The 22592-nt window shown below is 41.4% G+C and overlaps 1 protein-coding gene across 2 annotated transcripts in view; it reads right to left on the reverse strand.

Annotated features, from left to right (window-relative positions):
- igdcc3 (immunoglobulin superfamily, DCC subclass, member 3) overlaps nt 1-22592 on the reverse strand; it is a 137847-nt gene that overhangs the window by 52716 nt on the left and 62539 nt on the right. For both annotated transcript variants that reach the window (XM_069911963.1, XM_069911962.1), the window contains exons 3-5: nt 20736-20880; nt 11665-11795; nt 3494-3631 (exon numbers count right to left, since the gene is read on the reverse strand). In XM_069911963.1, coding sequence (XP_069768064.1) covers nt 3494-3631; nt 11665-11795; nt 20736-20880 — 414 coding nt within the window. The remainder of the gene's footprint in view (nt 1-3493; nt 3632-11664; nt 11796-20735; nt 20881-22592) is intronic.

The raw sequence follows: 22592 nt of genomic DNA on the forward strand, positions 1-22592 counted from the left end.
TGGTGCATATCTATTGCTGCTAGATTTTGGGATCCTCTGGACTCCGTAACATTTCATGGGGGCTCATCCTTTAGGATTTGAACATTGCAATTTGGAGATTTATTAGTTAATTGGTTTTTTTTTGCAAGCTATTGTGTCTGGAATTTTTGCAAGCGAACTTAAAGCTGGTGCCTGGATAAACAGCAGCAATGGACGTTGATACATTTTTGCTGCAACCATCTCCTGCAGAGCAGGAGAAAAGAGGAACTGATGGTTATTTCTAAGGCATTAAAACTGACTGAAGTTAAACATTGGATGAGGAAAGTACAAATTCAGATGATCATAGTGAAATATGATATAGGTCAGGGTAAATTTGTTCAGAAGGACATAGAAGATTTTCCAGAGGATAGATCTGCTGAGTTGCAATTGGAATTGGAAAAATTGAGGGTGCAAGAGGAAAGAGAGAAATGTAATTTTGAGTTGCAGAGACAACTATATGAGGCAGACCAGGCTGAAAGGCAGAGAGAAGAGGCTAAAAAAGCAAAGAGAAGAGGCTGAGAAACAGAGGAAATGTCAAGCAGAGAAAGCTGAAAAACAGAGGAGATATGAATTCGAGTTCGCTGAAAGACAAGTTTAAGTTAGAGAGAATGAAAATTGAGAGGGAGTAAAGTAAGAAAGGTGAAGCTGTAAATCCTGGGGAGAGGTTTTTGCCTAGAGGAGAGGTAAATCTAGTGCCTCCTTTTGATGAGGGAGATATAGATATCTATCTTTAGCTTTTTGAAGAGGTTGCTGAGAGATTAAAATGGGCAAAAGAAAAATGGGATTTAATGCTCCAAAGTGTATTGAAGGGAAAAGCACAAAATGCATCCTCTAGCTCGACTGCAGAGCATGTGGCAAATTATGATACTGTTAAACAAGCAGTATTGAAAGCTTATGAGTTGGTTCCAGAAGCATATAGACAAAAATTTAGGAGTTTGATAAAAACATGGAATCAATCTTATATGGATTTTGCTCTGAAGAAATCTGTGTGTTTTGACCGTTGGTGAATCTCAAAAGGAATAAACAATGATTTTAACAGATTGAGAGAATTAATATTTATAGAGGAAATTAAAAGGTGTGCCCGAGAGGAGATTAAATTATACCTGGATGAGAGAGACATGGGGACGTGGCAACAGGCCGCTAGATTAGCAGACGAATTTGCTCTGATTCACAAAAGTACATTTCAGAACAGTAGGTATTTTCAGAGAGCGAATGTGGAACAGATTCATAAACCTGTTCATAAGGTTAATGTGGAGCAGGATAGTCGGCCTGAAAGAAAGTCTGGAGAAAACGTTAAAAGAAAAGATGAAGGAAAGGTAGCAAAGGACAGAACTTCTGCATTTGTATGTCATTTTTGTAAGAAACCTGGTCATGTGATTGTGAATTGTCTAGTCTTGATAAAGAAGTTTTTTTCTAGAAGCGTGTATTCAAACAGTGGAATTTAAGGAGAGCATAGGTGCCAAACCTGGTAAGGGTGTCAAGGATGTTTTCAAGCCTTTTGTGTCAGAGGGCTTTGTCTCAATAAAGGAGGGAGAACCACAGGTTCCAGTTAAAATTCTTAGAGATACTGGGGCTGCTCAGTCATTGTTGTTGGGAAGTGTTTTAACTGTGGATCAAAGGACTGACATGGGAGACAACTTTGATTAAAGGTGTTGGAGGTGAGGTAGAGTCGATATCACTTCACAAGGTTGTGCTGAATTCAGAATTAGTCAAAGGACCTGTTGTAGTAGAAGTAATTCCAAAGTTACCCACGTAGGGGGTCTTGTTTTTCTTGGGGAATGATTTGGCAGAGGATAAAGTTGGGTCAGTTTTAAGATTGACAAATTGGCCTGTAAGGATGTGGTTAGAGAGATATATCCTGCATGTGCGGTAACTAGGTCTGAAACTAAGGAAATTATGACAGCTGAAGAAAATCCAGTTGATAGAGATTTGCCCAGTACTTCTGAAGTACTTTTGAAAGAGCAGGGTCATTGTGAGAGTAAGGATTTCTCTTTGTCAAGGAAAGAGTTCATTCAGCAATTCGGGAGAATGTAGTAACTGAACAGGAGATTAAAGAAATAGCTTGTGGATATGACTAATGAAACCTTATTATGAGGATAATGGTAGTGGAGAACAATCTGTATCAGATGTGTTAGTTGTTGACAGAGGGGAGGAAGTGGGGGATCATAAGATGATGGAAACAGAATCTTGTGAGGGTAACCTTATAGAAACCATGGTTCCTGTGCACTTGTCTAACTCGACAATTTTGGAAAATTTGGAAGAAAAGTTAGGCCATCTTAAGTTACAAGAGCAGATGCAGTTGAAAGAATTACTTTTGAAATACACAAATTTGTTCCCTGATGTAGATGAAGGAGAGACAAATCCCATAAAACAGCCCCCATATAGAATAAACATTCAAAAGAGTAAAATTGTGGATCAGGACATGGAATACATGTTGATGAATGACATTATTAGACCTTCTAACTCAGATTGGAGTTCTCCTTGAATTCTGGTACCAAAACCAGATGGAACTGTTAGGTTCTGTACAGATTATAGGAAGGTTAATTCGGTAACTAAAACAGATGATTATCCTATTCCGAGAATAGATGACTGTATTGATAAAATTGGCAAAGCTAAATTTCTTACTAAGTTGGATTTGTTGGAGTTTGATATTACAAGAATATGATCTGCAAATTAACCATATCAGTGGTGTAAATAATGTTATTGCCGATTGTCAAGATGTTAAAATTGATCGTGTATAAAAATACTTTTAAAATTGAATTACTGTATTATAACATGTTATATATTGTGTATTGCTGTCTCTTTAGTGAGTTTTAAGACAGTTTAGTTATAATTGAATTTTAACTCATGTTAAAACTCCCTTTAAAGGGGGAAGGTGTGACAGAGTATTTAAAGGTGGCTTGGGAGGATTTGTTAGATCAGCTCCCACACACACACATTTCAAAACACAGAATTTTTGCAGGATTTTTACAGAAAAAGTAACAAAGTTGCAGAATACAGATGCATGTGTATATATTATATATCCACGCGTGTGTGTGCGTATTATCCAAGCAAGTGGCTCTATGTCCTGATTGAACACAAAGGAGATGAAGTTGGAAGCAGAGCTGAGCCATGTGTTCATGTTCGGAGAGCGGTCCTGAAACAGTGCCCCACACACCGTGCCGACAGTTCCACCCAGACAACTGGCGAACATGAGCAGCAAACTCCCCATGTCCAAAAGGATCCAACTATGAGGCAGGTTTGGGCTGGCAGGAAGAAAATTGAGTTGTGCTTAATTAGGATGGGTCAGATTTTAATTTTATGCCTGAGCAGATCTTTAAGTCAAATTTCCCTAAACCTCTAACTCCTCTATCAGGTCTGACCCACACTCTTTCCAAGCCTTTATTTTCTCTTCCATTAAAAGAGATTTTATTGATTGTGGTCACAACCCAACTTCCACCAATCATAACCCCACATGCTGCAACAAGATGCTCACCGAGTCGGCTCCAGGAGACGATTGGTCGAGGGTTTCCTGTTGCCACACATTCCAAAACGGCTGTTTGGTGCACAGTGAGTGTGAGGTTCTCAGGACCAACCAGGATTGCTGGCTCCTTATAAACATTAGAATGGGAACCTGGGGAAAAGAATCAAAAGGCAGTGACTAAGCTGTAGAATTCTACAATGGGATGCGGCCAGTTGACAAAGGTATTCTCAGCTGGTTACTAATATCCTTTTTGATATGCCTGGGATGGTATGAATAGCAATGAGTTCAGCCTTGGAAAAAGATGAGCAAATTTGAGGCTGGTGTTAATTTTCATCCATACTACATTTACAAAACAAAAATATCAAGTACATTTATATCATGCAAAAGGAAAGGTAATATTTTGTGCACAAGAAGGCAATTATAATCACAGGATAGAGGAGCAAAAGTCAGTCCATTTCCCCATTGAGTCTGCCTCGCCATTCTATCATGAGCTGATCCATCCTCCCACTCAGCCTCACTCCCCAGCTTTCTCCCCGTAACCCTTGATACACTGACTTATCAAATACCTGTCAATCTCTGTATTAAATACACCCAATGAACTTGCTTCCACAGCCGCTTGTGGCAACAATTTCCACAGACAAATAACCCTCTGACGAAAGAAATTATTTCGCACCTCTGTTTTAAATTGATACCCTTTTATCCTGAAGTTGTGAAAAACTAAAATATTCAGGTATCTGAGAAAATGGATGGTTTCAAGTTAAATCAGTTGTGCTCACATGAAGAGCTGAGAAAGGAGGTGGATGCACGAAATGGACCACCTCACCCAAACTTCCCCCCACAGGAGTGAACAAGGCTGCATTCTGCCCTCTGAACTGCCTGTCTCACCATAATCTACCTAAATTCCAGCTGTAAGAGGAATATTGAAGGATAAGAACAGGTCATTTTAGAAAAAGGAATGGCAAACCTGAAGATATGTGAAAATGGAAATGCTGCAGAGGACGAGAGACATTGGATAGACCGACAGGCTCAGTAATTTGGCTGATTGGCGTATGGTTCATGTTGACTACAGGCACTATTGATTCTGCCACTTCTAATAGATCTCTTTCAATTCCATTCTATTGACTACAATGGTAAGTAAAATGGAAGGAGATTCAAGGCAAATGGTTACTTCAATTTCACCTGAATTTTACCATCCCCCAAAGCCTTCACTCTCATTCCTGAAATTATTGCCAACACCATCTGCCAAATTTTGCTTTATTTAACCGTCAATCGTCAGTCACTATCTGTGGAGGGCAGCAAGGTTAGCGTAGTGGAATTAGTATAGTGAGGGCAGCAAGGTTGGCGTAGTGGTATTAGTATAGTGAGGGCAGCAAGGTTGGCGAGGTGGTATTAGTATAGTGAGGGCAGCAAGGTTGGCGTAGTGGTTAGATCACCAGCAAGCTGGGTTCGTATCCATCGCTGTCTGTATGGAGTTTGAATGTTCTCCCTGTGTCTGCGTGGGCTTCCTTTGGGTGCTCTGGTTTCCTCCCACCCTTTAAAATGAACCAGCCTTGTAGAGGATTCTAGGTCAATTTGGAGTAATTGGGCAGCACGGACCCAATTGTATGTCTAAATTTAAATCCAGTTGACCTGGTCACTATGTTTCTAAAGCCTTGAGAAATGCAAGGCTTGGACCGGACATCCTGGCCACCTCAGTGCAGGCCCAAATCATAAATCAGGGTGAGGTTTTGATGCCAATGGTGCTGGGTCTGTTGTTAGAAAGGCCTTTTATAGGAGGCAAGGCAGGGGAGAGGAGCTGTGCTTTAACGCTTCTCAAAGTCTGTGTAGATATGTAAAATTTTTAAATGTATCAGAAGGGTGATTATGTTTCTTTCCAGGTGGAAAATTTTGAAGGACCTTCTGTTGAAAGCAGAAGCTGATGGGATGGAAGATAATGGCCAGGAAAACTCCTATCCTTGATCTATTCTGGAGAAAAGGTGAGACGCATTCAAAGGCATTGGCCACTATAATGGACGAAAGCTAGAAATGAAAGTCTGACATGAGAGCAAATGTCAACAAGGGATGGAAGAGAGAGAAGCAGAATAACTCAAATGCCCCAAATGACTTGGACTCACGCTAGCAAAGGTATTTCTTCTGTTCTACCCATTTCGCCCACATCTTCTCTGCAACTTAAAATTTCATATTTTACCTTTAATTCCCAGTTCAGATGGAAGGTTCCGGACCTAACACATTAACTCTGTTCCTCTTCCCAAAGATACTGCCTGACCTGTCATGGGTTTTCAAAGGTTTCCATTTTCACCCTTATTAAGGGTAGCATAACCAGGTCCTGGGTTACATTAGAGCCCTCAATTGTCCTAAATCACCCTGTTGTGTTGGTTTGCCATCAGCTTCAATAAAAATAAAATATTTTTATCCATGAAATTTTCTGAGCAGGAGTTGACAATGAAAACTGCTGTGGAGGATTTTTCATAGCCAAGCACCTCCCATCAGAATTAGCCCCTCCCACTGTGACACCTGCTTCGCCGTTCCCCCAGGCAGCAGGAACCATCAGCCTTTAAAAACTCCAAATGCTTCAAAAGCTTACAAAAAAAAATCAAATAATTTATACTAAATCATTTCAAAATAAAACCTTTGCAAACATTTCAAAAAATCTAAATGAATCAAGTCTGTTTTTTCATAAATTAAATCTTGGGAAGAATGTTTGCTCAGTTAACAGCCTTCCAAAAATAGTTTTATAAAAGTGAAAGATTCTCACAGACATTGTTCTCCATTCAAATCAAAATGATTGTATCCTCTGTGGACCTATTGCAGAATTCTGGGGAGAGTTCATCATGGAAGCCATCTTTTCCTACTGAATTCCACATGGAGTCCAGCCTTCAAATAAAACCAGTGGTCACTGCCAGCCATTTTCCATTTGCACTGAACACCCAAATTTGTTTTCAATCATTCTGGGTACCTGCTATGAACATGAACAGCTACCCTGAAAAATCTCGGCCAATATCTGTCAAACTGTGGGAAGCAATTATACTCACTGGGACAGTTCCTACCCCACTAACCAATAGGCTGAACCTACAAAGCACATTCTGATCAGTGTAATAGAGGATGCTCTGTCTATTCTATGATTCTGGTAGTGTGAGCTATGATAAATGAAATGTGAGACAGTACACTTGACCACAAATCAATCCAACTGTACACCAAAATGCTAATAATTGGAAGTGGTCTTAAAATAATGAAACCCTAGAGTCCTCACTTGGTGAATTAAATTCGCACTGTTGTCAGGCCTATCTAATTATTTGAATTATTTATGCTGCTCAAAGCACCGGAAGCAAACATTTAATTCTATCCACGGCCTGGAGGAGCTGAGATATGCGAATTGAGTAATTAAAATCAATATCATCTTCATCCATTCTCATCAGAATCTCTTTCAGACAACTAGCAACTACTTAGATGGAGGATACAGGAGTGAGATGGATCAGTTGGTTGAGTGGTGTCACCATAGCGACCTTCCATTCAATGTTAACAAAATTAAGGAACTGATTATGGACTTCAGGTGGGGAAAATCAGAAACCAGTCCTCATCAAGGGGTTAGGAACTTCAAATTTCTGGGTGTTCGCATCTCTGAAGGCCTATCCTGGGGCCTCCATGTCATTGCAATCATGAAGAAGGCTCGCCAGTTTGTGAAGAGTTTGAGAGATTTGGTATGTCACCAAAGACTCTTGCAAATTTCTACAGGTGTACTGTGGAGAGCATTCTGACTGCTTGCATCACTCTCTGGTACTGAGGTGCCGATATACAATGTGATGTTTCTTTTATTACAATGAAGAAACTTGGGTTCTTCTTAAAACTAGATTTATTAACTTAGCAACCAGCACTAAAACAGAACACACACGTGCAGACCTCTTGAATCTACTAAAGATGCAACATTCCACAGATGCTTCATACTCTGTCTCTGACTCCTTCTGGTGGTAGCATTCTATCACAACATCCCCTTTCCTTGAGATGTTTAATCAAAAATGGCACATTAATACAGTATTCTTTTGATATAAATTTCAACACAAACGTAACATGAACATCAGCAATACAAACATTTAAGTGTGCAGCTCTTCAAACAGTCCTCACAGCTCAAAACCATCCTCTCAATATCAGCATTTATCCCTGGACTATAAACAACAGTCTGGCCCTCCTCTTGGATTTTTCAATTCCAAGGTGCCCCTCATTCATCCTTTTCAGCAGTGTTGCAGTGATTGAGGAATGATAATTCTGCTGTCTGAGTAGAAGCCCACTGACAACATTCGGCTCAGGTCTGATATTATTGTATGGCTGATATTCACCTCTAGGCAATTCTTCATTCAGATTCTTCATGACCTTCTGTAGATCTATATCCTTTTTTCTGTTTCCACTGTAATCTGCTTTGATTTCATGTCAGAATTGGGAAGAGATTCAGTAATGAGATTCTCATCTGTCTCTTTGGAACTCTGATTGTGTGCTTCACTCTGTGTCATTGCCCTGGATAACACATCAGCTAACACAATAAGTTTCCCTGGTGTATACACCAATTCAAAGTTATAATGTTGCAGCTTTATCATCAGTCTTTGGATTCTCCATTGAAATTTTTCTTGATTATTGCTATTAATGGCTTGTGCCCTGTTTCTGCTATGATGTTGGTAGACCATACACATAACTATGGAATTTCTTGAGTCCATAGACCAGAACTAGACATTCTTTCTTGATCTGTGCCTATTGACATTCAGATATTGTCATTGTCCTTGATGCATCTTCTCTCATAACCTGAAGTAGTACGGCACCTATTCCATCTTTTCAAGAATCCGTGAATACTTTCATCTTTCCAGATAGGTCAAAGAACCTCAAAAGTACCAGTTCTGTAGTTAGAATGGATTTTAGTCATCCCCATTCCTCCTGGTGGTTGAATTCACAATTATCCTGTAACAACTTGTTTTGGAAGACAGGTTTGGGTATGAATCTACCAATGAAATTGATCATTCCCAGCTCTCTCAATATTTTTTACATTCAGATATTGTCATTGTCCTTGATGCATCTTTTTTTTGTCAGTGGGTCTGGGCATCTCTAAAGTTGCTTTCACCTTGCTCTTGTCTGGCTCTACACCTGCCTCTGACTGGTTATCTCCCAGGGAGGTGATTTCCTTCACATCAAACTAACATTTTTCTCTGTTTAACTTTAATCCATACTTCTGGATGTGTTGTAGAACTTTGATGAGTTTTTGCTGCTGTGTTCATCTTGTATGAATCCTCATAGGATCATATCATCCATGTATACACGTACCACATTTATACCTTCTATGATGTGCTCCATTGTCTTGTGGAGCATTTCCAGTGCTGAGGAAATTCCAAAAAGCATCCATGGGGAGGAGGATCAGCCAAACAGTGATTAAATGTACAGTATTTTGTGTTTGTCATCATTCATTTTTATTTACCAGAAGCCCTGGGAATCATCCAATTTAGTGAAAAACTTTGCACTGGCCATCTCAATTTTCATTTCATCCCAGGATGGAATCTGATAATGTTCTCTCTTTATATTGGCATTAGATTTGCGTCCATGCACACGCATAGGTCACCGTTCTTCTTTTTGACACACACCCTGAATTCACCCATTCTGAAGGTTCCTCCAATTTCTTTATGACCCCGTGTGACATCATTTGGTTGAGTTCCTGCTTGAGCTTTCCTTTCAGTGATGCTGGAACCTGCCTCGGGGCATGGACTACTGGCGGTGCGTCCTCCTTTAACTGTATCTTACACGTGAATGGTAGAACACCAAACCCCTTGAAGATAACGGGAGATTAATCCAATATTTCCTCAATGATGTACATGGTCACTGTTCATGTGATACACCCTCTTGACTCGGCTCAAGTTTTCACAGGCTTTGTCACCAAGCCATGATTCATGTCCATCTGGGACTACTGTGAACCTGAGGAGGTGCTTTTTATCTTTTAACTTTCACTTTGAGTTTACATGTACCTTTTGTGTCGATGCCCTATCCATTGTCTACTTTGAGCAGTACAGAATTTGCATGGATGTATGACTTTATCTTCATTGCCCTGATGTCGCGCTCACTGATCAAATTGACCTTTGCCCGTGTCTAACTTGAAAGGAATATTTGTTCCATTTGTATGCAATGACACAGTTCATTTATCCTGCTCGACACTGTTCACTTCCTGCACCTCCATGCCCATGAAAAGTGTATCACTGAGAACAGTTTCTTCTCTAGTGTGTACAGTTTTACTTCTGTTTAGTTTCCCTTTGGAAAAACATTGCTTTGCCCTAGTGATTCTGCCGTTTGCTCTTATTACAGACTTTGCCGCATACTTTGTGCCACATCATTTACAATTGAATGTCTCTCCATTTTTTGTTTGTTTGTGTATCAAGTCACTGTGGCTAGGATTATGCCTTCATTTGCACTATCACCGAAATTTTTCACAGCTCCAGCTAAAGTAAGCTGTTTCTCACAGCAACCTCTTTCTTATCAATAATCCTGAACACAATTTGATCACAGATCATTGAATCTTGCAGCGGTTCAAAATTGCATGTTCTTGCTTTTAGTTTTAAGTCAGTTAAAAAAGTACCAAAGCTCTCTCCCTGTAGCTGCGTGCGTGAGTCAAACACACCCCTTTCGAAGGTTTTATTTTTCTTTGGTGAACAGTGTTCATCAAACATCTTGATAACATTGTTGTATTTTCACTGCCTCAGAAAAAAACTAATATGTTGAAAACTCTACAGCTTGTGGTCCTGTCATGGTAAGTAGCAGTGCAATATTCCGTATATCCGGTTGGCTATCGATTCCAATTGCTTGCAGGTAACATCTAATTTATCCCTACCTTGCACCCATCATCCTCCATTTTTCTTACATCCATATGCCTATGAGTCCCTATTGTACTAGCCTCCACTAGCACCCGCAACAACCCAACAGGCACCCTCCACTCTCTGTGTGAGAAAATTTACCTCTGACATCTCTCCTGTACTTAGTACCTATACTCCCAATTCACTTTGTTCTTTTACAATCCTCAGGGCCCTACCATTAAGTCCTGCCCTGGTTTTACCTACGAAAGTGCCATACCCCACACTTTTTCAAGTTAAATTTCATTAAATTCCAATTTAACTTCTCCTAAAGTCTGTCTCTAAAGTTTCTAAATCTTTTCCTCTGAAGTTACTACAAGTTCTGATGGAATTGCAGCAAATAAAGGATGCCTGAGCAACCACTATGTCTCAGAACGAAGAATAGATCAGCTGTCTAAAAATACTTGGCCTTTTTAACAATGAACTGGACACCAACTCGAAGAACCAAGGGTCAAAGGCCAATATGCAATCCACTGAAGAGCGTGGGAGAGGTACTAGAGGGTGATTTGTGCATTCCACACCAGCTACAAGGGGAGGGGGTGGGTGATGGAAATCAGGAAGGCAAACAAACAGGTCATGAACATCTATCATGCACTGCTTTTATCAGTCTCACTCACACCCTAATGACCATTTTTAAAACCTTTTCAGCTGGTGATCATGGAGTTGGTTTCTCTGAAAATTCCGTTATTTCAAGTACAGCGCAGCTTTCATCCTGAATATAAGGAAGCTGTTTCTAGGACACGTGAACAGTCCTGTTGTACAGGACCCAAGCAGTCAGTGCGTATAATGAATATTAATGTCTTGGTAATGCGCTGTGCTTTTCTCCAAAATTCTAATATTAGAAACAATTAAGTACTGCTCTCAAATCAAATACCTTGGGGAATTATGTGAGTGCAAATTTGATGAGATTCTTTCTGACAGAAGCAAGATGAACCTTCCTGTAGAACTGGAACACAGTGAAGCCCTCTCCCCTTCCCCCTTCCCTCAGTTGATCCGTGGAGTGTTTGAAGGTTTTTGTGTACATGCAGCTATGTTACATGCATCGAACACAATGCAAATCAGAGGGCACTAGCTGAGCAGAGGAATTCAAGGCTCTCTGCCACATGATGCATTCACGAAACTTTTCCAGAAAGACTCAGGCAACAGGGCTTGCTATAATATTTAATTTAACAGGCTCTGTGGGTCTCTAACAAGCGTCACTGGATTCAGATATAGCACTCACAGCACGACTGAAGGGAATCCCGATGTTGGATCCAAGAATAGGATTCCAATTTTTTTTCTCAAACAAAATGCATGCAGAAAATCAACACATACCTGACACGGTGAGACTGGCTTCCTCACTATTCCTTGTGTTGGCAGTGTTGGCAGCCACACAGTGGTATATTCCGCTGTCTTCTTCTCCAACTCGTGTAATCTGGAGGACTCCCGTGGGTAGGAAAGTAAATCTGGAGATAGAGAACAGAATTTCAGATACTGGCCCACCAGGTTTCTATTTAGCACCAAATCCATCATCCTGAACCAGATGATGTTCATTTATGTGTAAACCATCAGTTTGTTTTCTTTGTGAAATATGAAAATGTTCTAACACCTACGATTGTGTAGCTCAGTACCTCAATAACACCATCTACAAATTTGCCAATGATACCACAGTAATGGGTTGTATAAAGGAAGGGGATGAGTCAGAAACAGGAGGGGGATTGAAAACGTGGCTGAATGGTGCACCAACAACAACCTCGCACTAATGTCACCAAAACTAAGGAGCTGACTGTTGACTTCAGGAGGGAAAACCAGAGGTGTACAATCCAGTGATCATTGTGGGATCGGAAGTGGAGAGGGTAAGCAAATTTAAGTTCTTGGGAGTCACTATCTCGGATGATCTTTCCTGGACCCAAAACACTAAAGGCATCGTGAAGAAAGCACAAGAGCCTCTACTTCCTCAGGAGGTTGGATATGAAATCAGAAACCCTGGCAAATTTCTACAAATGTGTGGTGGAAAATGTGCTGACTGGCTGCAATCATGGTCTGATATGGCAACACCAAAACCCCGAGTGGAAAGCCCTCCAAAAGGTAGTAGACATAGCCCAGGACATCACAGGCAAAACTCTCCCAACCATCGAGAACATCTACAGGGATTGCTGGCATCAGAGAGCAGCAGCAATCATAAAGGACCCACACCACCCAGCACATGCTCTGTTCTTGCTGCCGTTATCAGGACAGAGGTATCGGTGCCGCAAGACTCACACCACCAGGTTGAGGAACAGCTGCTCCCCTTCCACCATCAGACTCCTCAACAACAAACTCAATCAGGGACTCATTTCAGGATTCTTACTTGTGCACTTTTTTTTTCTCTTTGTATTGCACTATCAGTTTGGTTGTATTTCTTTCTTTGTTTACATGTGTACGCTGTGTACAGGTTTTTTGCACTACCAATAAGTGGTAATTCTCCCTGGCCCACAGGAAAAAGAATCTCAGGGTTGTATGTGATGTCAGGGATGTTCTCTGACAATAAATCTGAAAATGATAGCCACTCAAGATTTTTCTCCCTCACAATGGCATGATTTGAATTCAGGAAATGCTAATATTGTTGATATAGTTCCAAATAAACCCATTTCTAAACTTCTGCTTTCAGGTAATTTTGCTATCCATGATATGAAACAGAGTCTGGGTGTGGGTGTGATCAAAGAAATAACTGAGAAATAAATTGATTTAAGAGCCATCACGGCTGGCACTAAAGTATTAAAGAAGTGAATATCACCTCTGACCACCAGAATTTGGCAGATGTCACCAAAACTAACTCCAAATCACTGTTAATACACAAAAATGATGGAGGAATTTAGCAGGTCCTGCAGTGTCCATAGGAGGCAAAGATATATAACTAACATTTTGAGCCTGAGTTAGTCATCAAAACACAAGCAAAAAACAGCCAGGTGACTGAATAAAAATGCTGGGGGTGAAGGGGAGAAAGGTCAGGGGGAGAAGCACAAGCCAACAGTCAAGAGGCCGTAATTGGACAGGGATAAGAGGGCAGAAGAGGAAAAGCTGAGAACTGATCAGGGGAAACCTTAGTACTATATATTTGCTACCAATGGATCCTGTAGGACCTGCTGAGTTTCTCCAGCTCCTGTGTGTGTTAACTACAATCATGGCATCTGCAGACTTTCTTGTTTCACTCCACATCACTGTCTTTTCCCAATATCCCTGAACCCCTGTGGAAATATCAGGCTCAGATTTAAAATTAAAACTCATCTTGGCATTAACTCCTGTTGCAACAGAGAGTTATTGAAGACAAGAGTGGATGTCAATACATTCAAATCTGAGACTGATATCTCTGCATAATGTTTCCAGAAAGGATCGACTTAGACAATGTGCCCTTGACGCAGACTCCCTAAGCACTGCATAAATGTCCTCTCCATCTATACCATCCATTTCCTTTAATTCCATGCAAAACCTTAACCTACCAAATGATAGAGAATCTAACTTGCTTTGTGTAATCTCTCACCATAATTCAACCTAAATTGCACTTTCTCCAAAGCCTGGGTGAAACCCAGAAATGGTCCAAGTAGTAAAGGCCACAATCCATTCATTTCATTTATTTATACTTTCTGTTTCAATCCGTATCTATTCTTAAAATATACTTGGACCCAAACACAATTACGATCCCTTGCAAACAGTTCAATCCATTTAGATATGGGTGAGAAATATAAACGCTGCAGAGGCTGGAATCTTGGGCAGACCAAGAATTGTTGAATTGTTGGAGGAACTCAGCAGGTCAGCCAGCACCCATGAGTGGAAATGGCCAGTCAACGTTTTGTGTCTGAGACCTTTATCAAGACTGAAACGTTGACTGACCATTTCTACCCATGGATGCTGGCTACCTGCTGAGTTCCTCCAACAATTCTTGGTCTGCTCCATTCGATATGTCACCTGCATCCATTTAGACACATTAGTGCTATGAATGCCTCTGAGTTGGTGACTCCCCCCAACATATATGGTTGGCGCAGCAGTTGGTGCAATACCTTTAGAGCACCATAAATTGGGACAGCCAGAGCGCTGTCTGTAAGAAGTTTGTACATTCTCCTTGTGTCTGCGTGGGTTTTCCCCGGGGTTCCGGTTTCCTCTCACCATTCGAAATGTACCAGGGGTTTTGGTTAATTGAGTGAAAATTGGTTGGCCCAGACTGGTGGGCCAAAATGGCTTGTTACCATACTGTATGTCGAAAAAAAAATCAGTTCTCCCTAAATAGTTTCTTATTTACATATTTTGAGCTTTTAAAGTAGCATGTAGATGCAGTAACGACTTCCTCCAAATGGTGCTGTTGTATCTGCCCAAGCTTTGAGAGGGGTTTTGTTTTCTTTATTAATTTTTCCGTTAGAAGTTAACTTTCACCATCATCAGTATATTTTTCAGGCAGAAATATTAGAGGTATAAAATGCAGTTCGAATTTGACCCAGTCACAGCCCATCCAAACTGCATCCAATCACAGCCAAAGGAAACCTTATCCAATCACTCTCTACCTGATCCTGACCAATTGAAACGGCACTCAACCACGACTAATCTAGACCTAACTAAATTTAAATTTAGATATACAGCACAGTAACAGGCCCTTTCGTTCCATAAGCCTGTGTTGCCCAATTACACCCAATGAACCAACAATTTCCAGTATGTTTTAAAGGTGGGAGGAAACCGGAGTTCCCAGCGAAAACCCGCATGGGGAGAATCTACAAACTTCTTAGATGGTGTAGGATTTGACCCCTGGTCCCGATCACTGATGTAACGTCATTGCACTAACCGCTATCCCAACATGCCACCCCACAGTTAACATAGCTAAAATGTTGTTACAGTGCCGGTGACCAGGACTGGACTTTGAATATTTGTAAAATTTCCTATACCCAATCTGAAAATAGTTGCAGTAAGCAGAAGCAAAATGTATGGGGGTTGTAGGTCATTTGGATGTAATTGGGCAGCACGGACTTGTGGGCTGAAAGGATTTGTTTCCATGCTGCATGCATATTTTTTAGATTAAAATTTATATGTACAAATTTTAAATTTAAAACACTTTGCTACAATCCACACACATTACAATTGATCAAGAATGTGTAGTATTCATCCTGACCTTTATAAATGCTGCACTGGGCCCATAATCTGACTGGACTATTCTACAGAATACAATAAAACCCCTGGTATCCAGCACCTATGGGAATTGGTAGATGCCAGATAAGTGAATTTTCTGGTGCATGATTGGTGAACTAACGGCGAGGCTCTCTAGTTTTAAATTTCCGTATTTTTTACCTTATTTATTTTCCATGATTTATTTTTGTCGGTTGCTTGAATTCAAGACAACAGGGGTTTTACTATATATGGTCTAACTGACCTGAGCTCAACACATATGGTCAGATCCTGCAAGCCACGTGTTATGTTGTCTGTGTGAGCCTATGATCTGGAATTCACTGTATGAATGGGAGATGGAAGCAATTTCAATCACAACTTCCAAAAAAGAAATTAGATAAGCGAGAAAATTTGCAGGTAACAAGACTAACAGTCCTGCTAGCACAGTTTCAGCTGGCTAAATAGCCTTCTCTGCTGTTATCATTGCACAGTCTGAGGGGGCCTGTTTACTCCTTCAACTGTTGCTACAATTGTATGAAATTGTCAGTTGCTGGAGCCCATCATCTAGTTGAAGTGTCTTCTGTGGACAAAGTGTCCTCTGCTGAAGTTCCCAATATATCCCATTCCCAACCTTCCAGCCATAAGATAGTCTAAGGTTAGTGGAGTGAAAAGCATTGCCACCACCTGAGGCCAACATCTCTGCAGTGTCTTAATAAAGCAACCTCAAGGACCCCACCAACCAGGCCATGCCCCCTTCACTCTACTACCATTGAGAAACGGGCACAGGAGCCTGAAGACGAGCACTCAGCGGCACAAAGACAACTTCTTCCACACTGCCATCAGATTCCTGAATGATCAATGAACCACAGACACTGCCTTTCTTTGTCTTTTCCTTTTTCTTGCACTATTTTTATTTATTCTGTAAGGTGATACTGCTGCAAAACACGAATTTTGTGATGTCTTCATGACAACAAATTCTGATTCTGCTTGTCAATATGGCTTATGCCAGCAGGGTCTCCAGTACTATGGGATCTGCTGTCCACAAAACAGTAGGTATGGCTTTAGGAATAGGGTTCCTTTGGAACTTGAATTGAGCCCTCATTAACTGAGAAATAAATTGAAAGCAAAAATCCTTTGGTGTACATCCTTGATTTCTTCGTTCTGTGGTACAATTCATTTGTTGATAATTAATCTTCAATAAGGCCAGCAATGGAAGGTATCAATGCCCCATATTTCTCACCAATTTTTCATTTATTGTTTTCAGTCTAGTTGAGAGTCATCTGTCTGCATTCAGGTATCTGCAGATCTATCAATGGTGTCACTTCCTCATGACATCAAAGACACAAGTACAATTCAGACATCCGGTGCTGTTGGGATAGTGTTTCCCCTTTTTCCCTATGGGCTTCTTCTGGGTGCTCTGGTTTCCTCCCGTTGTTCCCAGTCTGTAGGTGAAAGCTAGAATCTGGGGGAAGTCTAAGAAGTGTGAGAATAATGTCGGATTACAGTGGAAATGAACAGTTAATAGTTAGCATGGGCAGTGGGGCCAAGATTGATTCCAGAGGTTCCCCTATGACTGTACTCACTGGAATTTAGAAAAATGAGAAAGGTATAAAATTATGAAAGGCATAGTTAAGATAGAGATAGGTAATTTTTTTTCCATTGGTGGGGGAGACTAGAACTAAGGGACATAGTCTCAAGATCTATGGTAGCAGATTTAGGACGGAGGTGAGGAGGAACTGCTTTTCTCATTGAAGCAGTAAATATATTTAAGACAAGGTTGGATAAATTTTTTAAGTGTAAAGGAATTAAGGGATAGGAGGAAAAAGCAGGTAGATGGAGATGAGCCTATCATCAGATCAGCCACGATCCCATTGAATGGTGGAGCAGGCTTGATGGGCTAGATGGCCGACTCCTGCACCTATTTCTCATGTTCTTATATTCCACGCTGTCTCTCTCCATATGGCTCTATCAGCCATTCTAGAGAAAGTCAGTGAAAATGTAGCCACTGACGTTCATCTGATTTTCTCTTCCTGTGAGGAAGTATCTAGTGTTTGTTTGGATTGAAGGTCAGGAAGGCATCAAGAGAGTAATTGTGGCTGTGAACACATGCCCTCGCGATGTTGTGCATTTCAAACAGTTTCTGAACAAGAACTGTGCTCCAAGTGCAAGAATGACAGAACAAAGCACTGCATGAAGGCAGTCTGTTCCACCGAGCAAATACCTTCAATCTGTAGGGTGGTTCTTTGAGGAACAATGTGGAAATAGAGTGGAAACAGCAACTTCTTTTCTGACAGTAGTACCATCACATATCTCAGACAAATTAGATTTGCTGCTTCTCATTTGCTTTAATTTTGTTTTACTTCAATCACTGGAACTCAAGAACATTATGTAGGCGGTAATCCAGAGGCAAAAGCACAAACTTGGGAACCGATGTCTCCACAATTTAGTTCACAGTATGGATTTCATTAAAGATCGTAAGTTTCAAGGTGTTTCAAGGTATTTTGAGTAAAGAAATCATTGACGTTGGGCTGGGGATGGAATATAATTATAGAGATTTATGGTTTAAATTTGGCCATTCTACTCAGTATATCCCTGTCAATCAAAAATGGATTCTCAAGTACACCTGCTGAGTTCCTCCAGCATTTTGTATTGCTTTTAATTTTCAGCTCCTGATCCACAGCCCTGCAGGTGAAATCGCAGCAAGTGCTTAAATATAATGACAGTCTTTGCTTCTACAAAACTTGCAGGTAGTGAATTCCAACCTGCGCTAACCTTTCAATGAAACAAACTATTTGGCATACTGATCCATCGAGCATAGATCATTACAGCACAGTACAGCAGGCCCTTTGGTCTCAATATTGTGCCGACCCATATATTCCTACCAAAATAAAATTTAACCCTCCCGGCCTCATAACTATTTTTCTTTCATCCATGTGTCTCAGAGTCTCCTAAACACCCCTAAATTTTAAGCCTCCACCCCCACCCCTAGCAATGCATTCCAGGTACCCACAACTCTTGTGTAAAAAATAACACCCCTGATGTCTCCCTTAAATTTTCCTCCTTCACTTTGTACAGATGTCCTCTGGTGTTTGCTACTCCTGCCCTGGGAACAGTGGCAGATTAACGACTACCTGGGCTCTAAGCTGAGCTTCAGTAAGGCTCCTCCTGACCTTGCCCCACCCACCCACCCACACACTCCTGCCCCCCCGCTCCCCGGTTGAATAAAGTGACATTAAGTAATGTTAAATAATATATTAGGGGTCTCCAAAGTGGTTGATATTGTCCCCTGGGGGGTGGAAAAGGGGAGGAATATCCAAGGGGTCAAAAAATGCCAGGGGGTTGATAAACACTGGGGGTGGGGGGAGTGGTCAATCGAACTTTTGGCGTAGAAAGAATTGCAGAGCTAGAGGTCCCCGCTCCTGCCGGGATCCTGTGGTTTCCACTCCTGCTGCCTCTACCCCCTTCTGGGGCCTTTAGGCTAAAGCCTACTCAGCCTAATAGTTAATCCGCCACTACCTGAGAAAAAGGTGCTGACTGCCCACCTTAAATATACCTCTCATAATCTTGTAAACCTCTATCAAATCTCATCTCATCCTTCTTTGCTCCAAAGTGAAAAGTCCCAGCTCTGCCAACTTTGCTTCATAAGACTTATTTTCTAATCCAGGCAATATCCTGGTGAAATCTCCTTTGCACCCTCTCCATGGCTTCCACATACTTCCTATAATCAGGTAACCAGAACTAAACACAATATTCCAAATGTGATCTCAACAGAGATTTGCAGAGTTGCAACATGATCTTGTAGCAAACACAAAAGTCTGCAGATTTACTACTTCAGGACCATCAAAACTTTGGTCTGCACTATTGAAACATTGCTTTATGTTCTTCACTAACTGATAATCTATTATAAATTATCTATATAGTTGATCTATTTATCTATCCTTTGATAGGATAGATTAACAAAATATGGACCAACGTAGAGTGAGGAGAGGAGACACAATGCTCCTCCACAAGGTTCTACTGCCCAATCCCACTGCCAACGGCTCCATATAGGCTTTAAGCAGCCTTTTAAAGGAGCCGATGGTAGTTCATTTTAAAAATCCTGCAACTGCGGGATCTCAGACTCCCGTGCAACAGCCTCGAGTAGTTGCAGACTCCAGAGAAGCAGAAGACTGGTGCAGGGCACCTGTTTTAGAAGGAGAAGCTGAGGCAAAGACCCTAAGGATGGTGAGCATAGTGGAGGACCAGTGCGGGGCTCCGGTGCTGTTGACGACTCAAGGCAAGAAACCCACGCAAGCTGCAGGTGATTGTAGTTGGAGAACTCACATCAGGTTGCAGACTGCTGGACACTGGCTGAAGAGGCACCAGGTATCGAAACTGGGATGTGGGAGGGTTCTGAAGGCTTCCTGATCATGTCGAAGGTCTGGAGCTCATGTTGCTAATGGTTTGGACTAAAGTCTGTGCTTCTGCAGATGCAGAGCCTGTGGGAACAATGGAGGGAAATCCACAGACACTCACTGACCCTGGGGGACTCTCTTTCACTTCTCTTTCACTGTCTATAAGAGGCTCCCGGCATTTCTGCTGATGGCGAATCTACTGCTTATGGCTGACAAAAGCAAATTTCATGTAATATTGCACCTGTTTTATTGGCATTTGCGGTCTTTTAATTTGATATGATAAGAGGAAAGCTGAGAATTGATTTTGGCTCTGTGAAAGGAGATGGAGGGAAGAGAAAGAGGGAGAAAGAAAACTGGGGAAAAGGTGACAGAGGAAGAAGGGGGGGGGGGTTGGGTTTAATGGAAACTGGAGGTTGATGTTAATGTCATCTGGTTGGAGGGTGCCTGGGTGGAAGATGAGGTGTTCTTCCAATTTGAAAGAGGTCTAGCGATGCACGAGACCATGGACAGACATGTCAGCAAGGGAATGGATGGAATTGAAATGAGAGGCCTTTGGGTGATCCATGCTCAAGGTGCTCAACAAAGCGATCTCCCAGTCTGCGCCCAGTTTCTCCGATGTAGAGGAGACCACAAAAGGACTGCCAGATGCAGAAGACAACCTGCAGATCCACAAGAGAAAAGTTGCTTCACTTGGAAGGACTGTTTGGGCCCAGAATGGTGATGAGGGAGGAGGAATGGGTGTAAGTGGAGCCTCTCCTGTGGTAGGTGCCAACAGGAGAACTGATGGGGAGGGAGGAGTGATGGAGGGAGTGGTCCCTGTGGAAGGTAGATAAAAGGAAAGCCTGCTAATAGAACTGAACAAGGAGAGGGCTTGGGTCCACCTACCTGTCATCATTTGGTTCAAGAGGCTTGCGATTCTTCAGCCACATGATTAGTGGTTCTGGTAAACCATGAATTTGGCACTGAAATCTAGCCACACCGCCCTCCTCCACAACCATCGGCCGAGGCTGAACGTGGAACGGAGACAGAGCTGGGACAAAATTAGAGTCAACATGAGAAAAATTGAGCAATGAATACATGAAAGGAGCAGCATTTCTATCATGGGCACATTGGAAATGATAAGCTCTTCATTAAGGTTTTAACAGCAAAGCTATCGGGCTGCACCCTGTCACTCCTGCATTTTGTAAAAACACAACGCTGGAGAGACCAGCAGGTTAAACTGTGTTTTATGTAGCAAAGATACACAACGGACACCACCCTTTGCATATGGTTTGACTTGCTGAGGTTCTCCATCTTTGCGTTTTTACTTCAATCACGCTGTCTGCACACTTTCGTGTTTTACTCCTGCATTTTGTCCTCATTTTGTGGACCCAGGGGAGGTAGAAAGGAACAGTGCATAAACCCCTCGATTTCACCATTGAGCTGTGCACTTCCATCGCATCATTTGACTGCACGTGTTCACTCAACAATCAAGACCAATCCTTTCCAGCATTTACATAGCGATTTTTGAAAAAGTTGGAAAATGCTTAGTCTCTTTATTATATCCTATTCTCAAGGGAAATTGCACAAATCAGATAAAAACTCATTCCAAAACACCCACACCCAATTAAAAGGTAATATTGCATTGTAAATGCAGATTTTAATGCAGAAATGGCTGAGGCCATGAACAAGTATTTTCACAGAGGAAGATTCAGATAATATGCCAAAGATTGATGTTAAGGAAGTGATGGGAGGTGAGGACCTCAATACAAGCAGTATGATTGAAGAGGAAGTCCTAATAAGAGGCAACCCAGGGTACTGAGATAAATGACAGAGGGCAGCACAGTTAAACTTTGTTAATTATTCCAGATGAATTTTCTATAATTAAAATTTACATTTTTTAATTTAGACATGCAGTACAGTAACAGGCTCTTTCAACCCACGAGCCTGTGCCACCAAATTACACCCAATTGACCTAAAAGCCCAGTTCATTTTGAAGGGTGGGAGGAAACCTGAGCCCCCGGAGGAAACCCACTGACACAAGGTGCGATGTACAAATTCCTTACAGACACTACCAGATTTGAACCGGGTTACTGCTGTTGTAACAGCGTAGTGCTCGCCGCTGGACTAACCGCTTAGCGGTTATAGGTCATTTGGGTATAATTGGGCAGCAAGGGCTCATGGGCCAGTAGGCCCTGTTTTTGAGCTGTATATCTAAATTTTAAAATGTAAATTTAAGTTCTAACAGATTCATCTGGAATAATTTACCCAAGTTCTCTGGGCTCTGGCCAAATCCCAGTCAAATGAAGACACCAAATGTAACATCACTGTTTTCAAAGGAGATAGACAAAAGGCAGGGAACTATAGAACAGCTAGCTCAATGGATGTAGATGGGAAAATGCTTGAGGAATCATTAAAGAAAATAGGAAGACATTGAGATAAAAATTAATCTATTGGGCAGATGCAGCATGGATTCAGGATGCTTAACTTGTTCACTGGAGTTCTTTGAGATAAAAATGAGCACAGTGAATAGAAGGAACAGGTGGATGTTGTCTACTTGAATTTCTAGAAGGCATTCATTAAGGTGGCTCACAAAAAACCAGCATGAAATAAGGATATATGAAGTGAGGGTAAAAGATCAGCATGGTTGCAGGATTTGTAACCAATAGAAAGCAGAGTTGGGATAAATAGGTGTTATTTTATTTGGGCACTTGTCGACATTTTTCCATACCTTGATGCAGGGCTCAATCCCAAAACGTTGGG

The sequence above is a fragment of the Narcine bancroftii genome, chromosome 14, assembly GCF_036971445.1.
Source record: "Narcine bancroftii isolate sNarBan1 chromosome 14, sNarBan1.hap1, whole genome shotgun sequence".
Taxonomy (NCBI): domain Eukaryota; kingdom Metazoa; phylum Chordata; class Chondrichthyes; order Torpediniformes; family Narcinidae; genus Narcine; species Narcine bancroftii.